The sequence below is a fragment of the Palaemon carinicauda genome, chromosome 39, assembly GCF_036898095.1.
Source record: "Palaemon carinicauda isolate YSFRI2023 chromosome 39, ASM3689809v2, whole genome shotgun sequence".
NCBI lineage: Eukaryota > Metazoa > Arthropoda > Malacostraca > Decapoda > Palaemonidae > Palaemon > Palaemon carinicauda.
This window is the reverse complement of record NC_090763.1, coordinates 58,076,039-58,087,043: the sequence shown is the minus strand read 5'-3', so window position 1 is coordinate 58,087,043 and position 11,005 is coordinate 58,076,039. Positions and strand designations below refer to the sequence as shown.

Below are 11,005 nucleotides of genomic sequence, written 5' to 3'. Positions count from 1 at the left end.
TTTTTTCTTAGTAAAGTTTAAGAAGAAAAAGGAAGCTAAGTGAGTATAAGAAGGACACCTTAAGTTTAGTTGCCTCATCTGCTAGTTAAACTCTAGGAATGAGGTTGTATTGGTTCAACATTTTGTCCGTTGGTGATGCCAGAGAAATAAAATTGGAATTTGTAAGGTGATATTTTTTATATACATAAGATATCCTTTATATTTTATATTTCCAACAAAAGTCACTCAGTTTAACAGGACTAATACTTGAGGTGCTCTAGTTGGTTATTATCTAATATGGAAAGTAATGATTACAGTATAAGAAAATAAAGTGAGTACAGTATTGTATTCACATTATCAAGGCATAAAAGATAATGTTATTTTCTTTATCTTTGAAGCCTTCTTTGCTCATTTTTTTTCTTTTGTTGCAGGTACCAGAATGGTGCTCACAAATAGTCACTCCAGCTTACCATACCAGATCACTCTTTACCTCAATGGGTGGTATTTAACCGCCTTTTTAATATGCGAGCTTCTGTTACTTATTTTCAAAACATCTATACTCCCTTACCCAAAAGGAAATATTGTGGCTGAAGTGTTTCTTATGTTATTTTTGGTTGGTACAGAGTCTGTAAGAATATTTATGGGGAAAAAAGGTAATCTCGTAGAGCAAATTATGCCACTGGCATTATCTATCATATTCACAGCTCCCTCGGTGCTTGCCGTTTTGTACCTTTTATTATGGCAAACCTATGTTTTGAGAATTGAGGTAATCCTTATTTCAATTCAGCTAATATTTCAATCAGTAGAACTTATGTTTGCTTTCCTAGGAATAGTTACTATAAGTAAGTCATGAGGATTATCCTAGGTTTCATTAGTGACCTATTTTGATGTGCCTGAAGTTTTTATACAATTCAATATATTATAAAACATTTATGTACAAAAGCTTGGTGTTTTTCATAAGCTAAACTTTTTATTTCAAATTTTCATTGCTTCCAGACGATTAAAAGTGCAATGCCAAATGTAGTTTATAAGTAGCCACCGAAGGTCTGAACTTTTTCAAGACCATTCAAGTGTTCATGTAATTTGTGTTCATTCTTTTTCGTAATAAAATATGATTATACTTATTGGTTTTTCAAACCATTCTTATTTGAAGGAACATTTTGATTTGCCCAAACCTAATTTATCGCTTTGGGCCAGGGGCAGCAGGGCTTTGGTGAAGGCACAAATTAAACATTAAAAATTATATGTAGGGTAATGCCCCTATTAAACTACATTCTAATAATCTTTCTTCCTGAATTTCTTATTTCTCACTCATAGTTGATTAGAGGATATTAAGGTTGCATATAGTTGAATACGTAATTTAAGGATAAATAAGGATTATAAATTTGAATATAGTAATTAGTTTTTTTTTTTTTCTCAAAATATTCTCGCCTGTCCGTGAAAAAGGCAAATACTGTAAGTACATCAGTATATGTTCCTTTATATGATAAATGTACATGATTATATTCTAGTTTCAAAGGTTATATACTGGAAATTAACATCTTATAACAATTGAGAGAAATTTATTTTAGTCTTATATTACAATACTTATTTAAATGGAAGAATTAGTATTGACTTCTTATAGAAATTTCTGCTTACTCTATGCTGTAATTTTATCAAATTTAACCTTAAAATAATTTTAATGAGTAAGCATGGTTATCAGTACGAAGAATGGAAATATATACATGATTTGTGGATGCATAGTGACTGGAAAAAAAATGACAAAACATGCTATGAGCTTAGAGATAAGTTTTTGTACTACAAAATATGCTTATGTAATTGCATTACTGTAATGTGTGATGAGAATACATGAGGCACAGTTGATCAGCCAAGTAGTTGATATAGAAGTAGCAGAATGAAGACCTGAAGCAAGTTTCCAGAAATCATAGAAAAAGGGGATACAGTAGATGAAAACGTAGATCCTCTAGGAGTTCGGACGTAAAAAGTGTAGGAGAGACGAGAGTGTACAGAACGCCATTCACATTTACTCCTATAAGGGGTAAAGCTAACAAATGAAAATCTCATGATGATGAATGGATGTTGTGAAGCTAATTTACAAAAATGAATCAAGTGACTGTATTCATTCTATGGTGATGTAACAACCACTTAAGACTCTTGCGGGGTGATCCAGAGTTCAATCGAGGTTATGTAGATGTTGTCAGTTGCTTTATCTCCTGTTTGCCATGAATAACCATATTGTATTTTAGTGCCGTTGACTGCTTGCTGGTCGAGGTACGGTGCCACACCATTTCCTTTGCAAATTCCTGTGAATGAAATTAGAAAGATTAGTAACTGTAGTATTTTTTTATCACTAGATTTCATAATTTGTTGTAGCTGTTGTAAGTACAGTAATTTTATGGATCGTAACAATGTTTTCTCTAATTTTCTGATTACTTTTGATTTATGATTATTATTAGGAAAACTTTTGACCATCCTTAGCACTGTTATTCTCTAAGTTATCGTAGAATGTTATTTGCATTGTTTTGAAAATTATATAGATAATGTTATTCCTTTTATTATTATTACAGTTTTCACCCCTTTCCCCCTTCCATGGCAATATGGTATTCAGTATGTGAATTCCAGTAAGTTTTATTGATGTAAATCTAATCTTTCAAAAATATTTTGTTCCAGCGCAAAATATAAACCTTCCGCTCTTTACTATGGAGTATTATTTCGGTGAAGCTGAGAAGCTAATAAGCTTTCTTGTTAGGGTATAACTACCCACCACTAGTAAGTGGGGGAGCAGGGTAGGTTAACCCTCCCTCTCACATCAGCACTAGCGGCTAAGCATCACTTTTTATTTCGGCTCGGTAGAGTAAAGACGTAGTTTTTCTCTCCTGCCAAACATTTTTAACCGGTTTACGGTTAAAAGAAACTGGACTAAACCTTAATAAAATGCCCATTGCTTTTAGAGCTGCCTTCCTTTTGGCTCATGAGTTCCCTGTGCAAGAAAGATAGCAAGAGGTCTTTGGCCTCTTCCTCTACTGCTCGCCCAACTTTCGCTCTGCTTCGGTGGACGAACATGAATAGTGGCTGGCAAGAACTCCTCAGAGTGACCGCTTACGGCTGCCTCTTCTCTCGTCGATGAGTCTCATAGGCCTTAACTCATCAGGGTTATAGCCGCATCATGCCTTTGGGCACAAAAAAGCTTTGTGAGGTCAAGCTCTTTAGGACCTGCGCCTCATAGTTTCTAACTCTAACTATGAAGAAACAGCTGGTCTTCAAGTTAAGCACAGCCTTTTTCGTTCGCATCCGAGGAGATGACATAAGGCTGTTCACCACTCCGAGTACTAAGAGGACCTTAGTTTCAGCACTACTGCCTGACGAAGGTTTGCGAGCAACCCAGGTTGCCCACCTCCCTTAGTACCTGAGGCGAGGGTTTGCGAGACCCTCACTTTGTGCGAGACTCTTGCCTTGTGCGAGACTCTTGCTTTGCCTTAGTACCCAAGGCAGGTTGGTGAGACCCTCGCCTCACCCGAGTACTCAAGGCACATTGGTGAGACCCTTGCCTCACCTGAGTTCCCATGGCGGGTTTGCAAGACCCCCGCCTCGCCTTAGTATCCATGGCGGGTGTGCGAGACCCTCACCTCATGTGAGACTCTCGCCTCGTGTGAGACCCTCGCCTTGCCAACGCTAGAGAAGCATACACTACTGGGTCTACCCGTAAAGGTAGGATTCAATGCTAGCATTTTCAAATTCTCATCCACTGATTCTCGCTGGCGTTTGCGAGCACTTGCCAGCGTTTTGCGGACTCCCGCCAGCTTTTGTGTTCTTTGCGTTGTGGGACAACAAACCCTTACGCGAGACTTCGCTTCTTCATGGGTAACTCTCGTCCCTGAGAAGTTTTACACAACTCTAGGAGTTCGTTAAAACTATAAAAGGCTGAAACGAACTCCTATGGAGCATACACTCCTGCCAAGACAAGACTTTAGGGTTATTCCCACAAATATGGTTTACTACCAATGGCTTGAGTCAGCCACATGCGTCAGTGTACCCTTGGACACAATGATTTCTCGTTAAACTCCGAGTTTTGTGAAATATAATCCTGGGTTATTTTCTTTGGTCTTTGTTGCCCGATGGAATGGGCAGCTCTTAGAGCACTCATCAACGTGCTTGTGATATATACAGTATGCTTACAAGGTCATTATTTCAAGCCATTAGTCCCAAGTGAACAGTATTAGCTTCTGCTTACGTTTACGAATGATAACAAGCCCGACCCACAAGGCAGCCAAACAAACATTGTCAGCTTCTCATTATGTTTAGGAATGTTAACAAGCCCTGCCTACAAGGCAGCCAGACAAGTTTTGTTAGCTTCTCATCACGTTTGTGTATGTTAGCAAGCCCCACCCACAGAGTGGGCAGGCAAACCGACGGAGGTATGATCGCTACACTAGCTGTATGTTATGTTTTCGTGGGCGCATGTGCTCACATCTTAAAAATACTACAGCTAGTCAACAATCAAATCCTTGGGCAATAATGTTGTGATTTGTTGCACATACATTATTCCTGCAAGTGGGCTCAGACTCATCAAATGTTTACCCGGAGGCAAAGATGTTACCAATGCATGACTGCAGACGGACATGCGCATATGCGAGCAAACGATCTTTCTGCTGACAAGGACTATAGATCATCTTACAATTAAAAAACTGTTCTAATAAATCATTAATGTTGATGGCTATATTCTTTACGGGAAACCAGTTTATGCATTACTCTTCTTTCTTCCCATAACCAGACCTACTGGATATGTGGTCTACCTTCATCCCAAGCAGTTCCTTCCTAACTTCCAATCGGAGGTCTTAGTTTTTAAAAAAGATAGTGAGACCAAAAACTTCACATAAGCAAATTTGTTTCCTGGAAGGGAACATTCGAAACTTATATTGTACCAGTTTTGCCAATAGGAGACGAAGAAGTACTAACATTTTCATAGTTCATAGGAAGGAGGAGGTCTCAGTTACGAACGTTTATCAACGTTCTCCAACCAAGATCCGGACACAACTAATAATTCGGGCTACGACCGTGTGTTTGTTTGCCTCCCTGGTCTGTGTTACTGGTCCTCCGTAGATGGACTTATGCAGACATTACCTGTCCAAATATGGATTGAAGATACATCTCAATCTTATCTTTTGGAAGTAGTTGTGTAAGATTGGTCGTTACCAACTTGTCTTTTGCCCGAAAGCAATCACTAAGGAGATTCGCTTCCTCTAAGGAGTACTGGCTATCCTAGGTTACCGATTTGTAACATACTCATCCAACTTCCATTTTATAGCGGCAGTTGGAAGACAAGTTTCTCACCCCACCTTCATAGCAGGTGTATGCAACTGGTTGCACAACAGCTGGTTTAGTACCTCAAGTTCCTTATTGGACAAGTAGCAGAAGGTTAAGGGCTTTGGTTACCCGGGTCTTAGTCTGAATGAATAAATGAAAAGGAATGTCTGGCTTTTTTCCTTTCTTTATCCTCCCCTCCCTTGGGGAAATCAGCATCCGGGGTCTTCTGCACAAGCTGACCTAAAGCTTCTACAGGTAAACCATTGCCCCTTGTGTAACCTTGTATTGTACCAATACTGTTGCGCCCCCATACCCTGTTGAGGTGTCTCCTTGTTTATTCCCACAAGACTCGGAATAACTTTTACCTTGACAGTCACATTGCTAGTATCTCACCACACACAGCTTGCGTAGGCCGCAGACCATGCTTAGCAGGTTTAGTGAGGTGTTAGGGTCTCCTTATTTGTGCACTAACCTGCACAATAAGTAGTACCCCAGGTAAGGCCAAAAGCCAAATTGTCAGGGATGTCCACCCTCTTAATGGTGAGTCACCCCTATGAATAGCGTTGGGTTGTATTCCAGTTAGGGAACAAATTTGGAAGTAATTTGTATTTTTCCTGCCGATACAAGCCTTAGCTATTTATACATACTTGCCCGCCAACCCTGTCCCCCGTCAAAGTCCTACCTCCAAGTAAAGTGAAGCACAATTGCAGGTTTGTGGGTGATAGGGGTAGCTAGCTACCTCCCTACCCCCGCTAACTAGCGGGATGGGTAGTTTACCCTCGCCAAAATCTAAATACTCATCCTTTCACCTTCGCCAAAAGTAATACCCCTATAAATAGCTAAGGTGTGTATCGTTAAGAAAAATACCAATTACTTCCAAATTTGTAATTTTTCTGCTTTATTTTTTAAAAGGATGAATCTAATGTACCCCTGCCAAGGATCATAGATTTTGTTGTCATATTTTCAGAATTTCCACTTTCAAGGTGAGCAAATCTTTGCTGCAGAGAATAGTATGAGTCTTATTCATTGTGTACTTGCTGTGTAATTTTTTTTTAAAGTTAAGATAATGATACTTACATGTAGCCTATCCATCTCTTTCCGCTTCATTCTTGTTGTTACCCTTTTTTATTGCTCTTCAATTATGCTTTCCATAGTCCAATATGTACCCAAAACCATAGAAACGTTCTACCCTTTTCTAAGGCCTATCCAGCCACTAAAACATGATGCTTCTCCATGTGCCAATCTTATACATTTCAAGGCTAAAAATCCATTATTTCAGTTATACATTGCATTTTTCAATATTAATCTTACCCGATGATCATGTAGCTGTCAACTCTGTTGCCCGACAGAAATCTACGGTCGGGATACGCCAGCGATCGCTATACAGGTGGGGGTGTACACAACAGCGCCATCTGTGAGTAGGTACTCAAGTACTTCTTGTCAACAAGAACTCAATTTTTCCTCTGTCGTGCCACCGGCAAGACCTACTAATACGCCGTCCCTAACTGGATTTGTTTTCACAACTTTTTGGTGAAGTACACTATTCCAGTTTTGAGCTTTCGCTATGCAGGGGTTTTATCTTCATTTCAAAACTTGAACTCGTTTTGGATAGATTTAATTATGGTGACGAAGAGAGTATGGACTCTCTTTCACTTTTAAATGGCCGACCCTTCCCTTAGACGGAAGTGTTGGTGTCGAAGAGAGTATAGACTCTCTTTCACTTTTAATGACCGACCCTTCCCTTAGACGGAAGTGTGTTTAGGTTTTTGGTAATTTTGCTTAACAAAGTTATAGATTTATTTTCTATCTCTCCGCCATTTATAGGCCTCTTCGATTAACTTTCCATTTATTATAAACTTATAAAAATTAATTTTTATGTTTGTTTATATGCGACCTTTCCTAATAGTAGGCGGTCCTTACTTGGAACCGAAGTTAATTAACATTGAGCCCGTCATATCATATTTCCTGTTAAGAATTTATGCTATTTTAATTTTAATGTTTTTGAAAGAATTTCTTTGATAGTCTCGTACTGTTTTCAAAGATGAACTAACGTTTAGTTTAGTCTCCGCAGTTGTTGACGTTCAGAACGTTCAACATGCGCTCTATCGTTACGATAGAGAGAGAGTATTTCACGGTTTCACGTTGCAGTAAGAGTAAACCGATTCTAGCGTTTCGTTCATTCTTTCTTAGCTTAAATGGTTTTAATTCTAATAAAGGAACTTTTTATTTGGGAAACCTTTCAGTTTTTTTCCTTTAACAAATAATGTTTTAACGATATATAATTGGGCTCATCTCTCAGGTTCTAAGTCAAGAGAGAGAGAGAGAGATAGAGACGGAGGGAGAGAGAGGAGGATAAACGTTTCGTTCAAGCGGGTAACGTTGTTCTCGTTTTTTACTCTTCTCCTTAGTCGCTTTAGGGGAAGAAGGTAAAACGTTTCTAGAGTTTTATTCTTGTTCCCAGGCTTTATGCGGTGAGAGATTTTAAACGTAGTTTGTTTGATCTAGTGTTTAGTCTCTTTTCCAGCCACTGAATTCTTTATCTTTCATTATGTTTTTCTGTTACATTGTAAAACTGTTTTCGCAATTACTACCTTTTAATGAAGGATAGGATTGCGTGTTTCAGGTACAAATCACTTAAAGTTTCGAGTTCAGTGAAATAAGTGCAAACAGAAAATCAAAAGTGATAAAGTGATATGCGCAAAGTGTTACAGTGTTGCGTTCGAGGGTTCGTTTGTTCGTGCCAGTTGTTCACCTAGTCCGATACCTCTTACAAGCTCCCAAGCCCAGGGGAGAAGTAATGTCGAAGGACTTATGGGTTCCACAGGTCTTGATCGACGAACAAACGTTTCCCTCCGTGGTTTCGGGTGTATCTACACACGTTGCCGACGTGATCACCCCACCCACACAAAGACGAGAGAGCCCATTTATTCCTCGTCTGCGGAAGAGGTTTCTCGCAGAAACCATGGACCAAATCTTGCAGCTTTTAAGTGCAAGTCGGTCCCTTCCGCGCAAGTCCAACGGCCTAGGTGTAGCCACTGGGTCAGTTCGGACTCGCTCCAGTCATCCGACAACTGCACACCTCCCAAGAGAGGCAAGGCGGTACCGCAACAGGCAGTAACTCCGTCTGTTGCCGCACCAGCTGTTTTAGACCCTCAGTCACAACGGACAGTAGCTCCGTTTGTTGTCGTCTTTCATAGACCCTAGTGGTCCATGCTGCAGACTATACAGTCTCAGCTTGCTCCTTCATGCAGGAGTATCGTGCTGGAAGGTTGACAATGCACCTGTTAATCTACAACCTTCCACGGTTGTGCGCTCAGCAGATACTGCGGCTGCCTGCTCCCACACTCCACCTGTGAGAGCTCCACCTCCGATGCGCAGTCGACCCTGCCAGACGCATGTTCATGCTGCGCCCTCCATTGACATGCGTGAGCTACCGCATCAGCAGTGGGAAGGTGCTGTAGAGCTGCCGTGTTTTGACACAATGCGGCATGCTCCGCAACCCATGCGGCATGCTCCGCAACCCACGGCAGTCCCTCCCACGCACCAACACTCAGCTTTTGTTGTTGCCACCTCCCACACTCCAACTGCGGAGAAGGTTGACGATGCACCCGTGGGCCTACACCTCCCACGGTTGTGCGCCCGGCATGGCTTCCTGCTCTCACACTCTTGTTGTGAGAGCTCCTCCACCCATGCACAGTCAACCCTGCCAGATGTATGATGACTCCCACACACAGAGCACTCCGTTGCCGTGCGTGAGCTACCACAAGCTGCCGTGTTTTGACACGGTGTGTCAGCCTCCGCAACACACTGTGGTTACCGCCACTTGCCCGCAGCAAACTAGTCAGTCAGGAGTTGAGGCTTCCCCACACAACTTTGGTTGTTGCCAACTCACAGACTGTCAAACAGTTACATGACGTTGCCTTCTGGTCTGCTACTTATACACCAGTGCTGTATGTCCTCACGCTCCTGTTGTGGTTGACAGTTCAGTTTTTGACAGTTCACAGACTGTCAAGCAGTTTCATAACGTTGCCTTCTGGTCTGCTGCTTTTGCACCAGTGAAACCCTAATGAGAGAACCTAGCTTTTCTCGGACATGGTTCCTGTAGATGAGAAAGTGCTGTTCTCCCTCCTTCTGATATTCCCTTGAGGACTCTGTCATTTGGAGAGGAGCCTTAAGCTGCTTAGCCTCCTATGGACTTTAATTTAAGCATAATATGCTTCCAGGGAGGGTAAATGGTTCCGCTTCAGTCGCTAACCCCGTCTGTTGCCACACCTGCTCCCATAGACCTTGGGTTTTGTTGCAAGACATGCAGTCCAAGCTTAGTCCTTGATAGAGGATTTTTTACGGAGAAGAACCTTCTTGCCAACGACCTTCCTACCGGTTGGTTGTACGCCCTGTTGACGCTGAGGTATCCTACTCACGTCCGCCAGTTGAGATGGTTCCTCCACCGGTGCGACCCAGTGTGGGTTGCCAGTCGCACGTTGACGTTAAGCTACTCTCGGAGGTGGTTGTGGACGTTCAGTGTGTCACTAGGAAGACGTTCAACAACCAGCAGAGGTGACTTGTTGTGACGCAGTGCGGCAACCTCAGCAACCCGATAAGGGGTTGTCTGTACTACCCAGACAGTCTAGACAGTTTCGGGTTGTCGCTGTACTTCCTCGCATCCCCATGGTTGACAGTTCACAGACTGTGCAGCAGTACCATGATCTTGTGTCCGGCTCCGTCACGCATCCACCAGTGCGACCGGATTCAGCGAGTCAGACGTTGCCCACTCCGTTGCCGTTTCCTCATCAGTTTCGGATGAGGAACCCTCTGATGAGGACATGGCTGAACAAGAAAATCAATCCCCAGCCCTGCTATCCATCCAGAAGATGCTGAAGAAGGAATACGGCCCTGTCAGGCTGTGGATGAGTCTGGTTAGGACACTGTCATCCGTGGTTCAATTGGTGTCACTTGGAAGACTACACCTCCGTCCTCTTCGGTTTCATCTAGCTCTTCACTGGAAAAGGACAAGACGCTAGAAGCGGTCTCGATCCCGGTTTCCGGAAGATAAGTCTGGTCTAACCTGAGGAAAGGACTTTATCAACCTTTTATAGGGTCTTCCCCTGACTGTTCAGACTCCCAACCACGTTCTCTTCTCAGACGCATCGGACGTAGGCTGGGGTGCGACCTTAGGCGGTAGGGAATGCTCGGGATTATGCTCTCGAGTCAAAGGACAATGCATTTTTACTGCAAGAAGCTTCTGGCAGTACGTCTGACCTGGAAAAGCTTCAGGTCTCTCCTTCAAGACAAAGTAATGGAGGTCAACACGGACAACTCCCTGCTTTGATGTTCATCTCCTAGCAAGGAGGGACCTACTCTCTGACATGGTGCGAGTTCGCTAGTGACCTCCTCTCCTGTTCAACAGGTCTAGACTTTTCACTAGTAACAAGTTTCTTCCAAGGCAACTTGAATGTCTTAGCAGTTTGTCTCAGTAGGAAGGGACAATAATTCCAACATATTGGACCCTCCACAGAGATGTATGCAAGAGACTTTGGGTCACCTGGGGCCAGCCAACCATAGATCTCTTCGCAACCTCGATGTCCAAGAGGCTCTCAATACTTTGCTCACCTATCCCGGACCCAGCAGTGGTTCTTTTAGATGCCTTTCTACTAGATTAGTCTCATCTAGATCTATATGCATTCCCTCCGTTCTAGATTGTCAACAAGGTACTGCAGTAGTT

At 42.3% G+C, this 11,005-nt stretch overlaps 1 protein-coding gene across 1 annotated transcript in view; it reads right to left on the bottom strand.

The window, feature by feature from the left end:
- Positions 1-1,049: 1,049 nt before the first annotated feature.
- Positions 1,050-11,005, bottom strand: part of LOC137631211 (uncharacterized) — a 44,641-nt gene continuing 34,685 nt past the window's right edge. Inside the window, exon 5 of the mRNA XM_068362958.1 lies at positions 1,050-2,282. Coding sequence (XP_068219059.1) covers positions 2,125-2,282 — 158 coding nt within the window. The 3' untranslated portion in view covers positions 1,050-2,124. The remainder of the gene's footprint in view (positions 2,283-11,005) is intronic.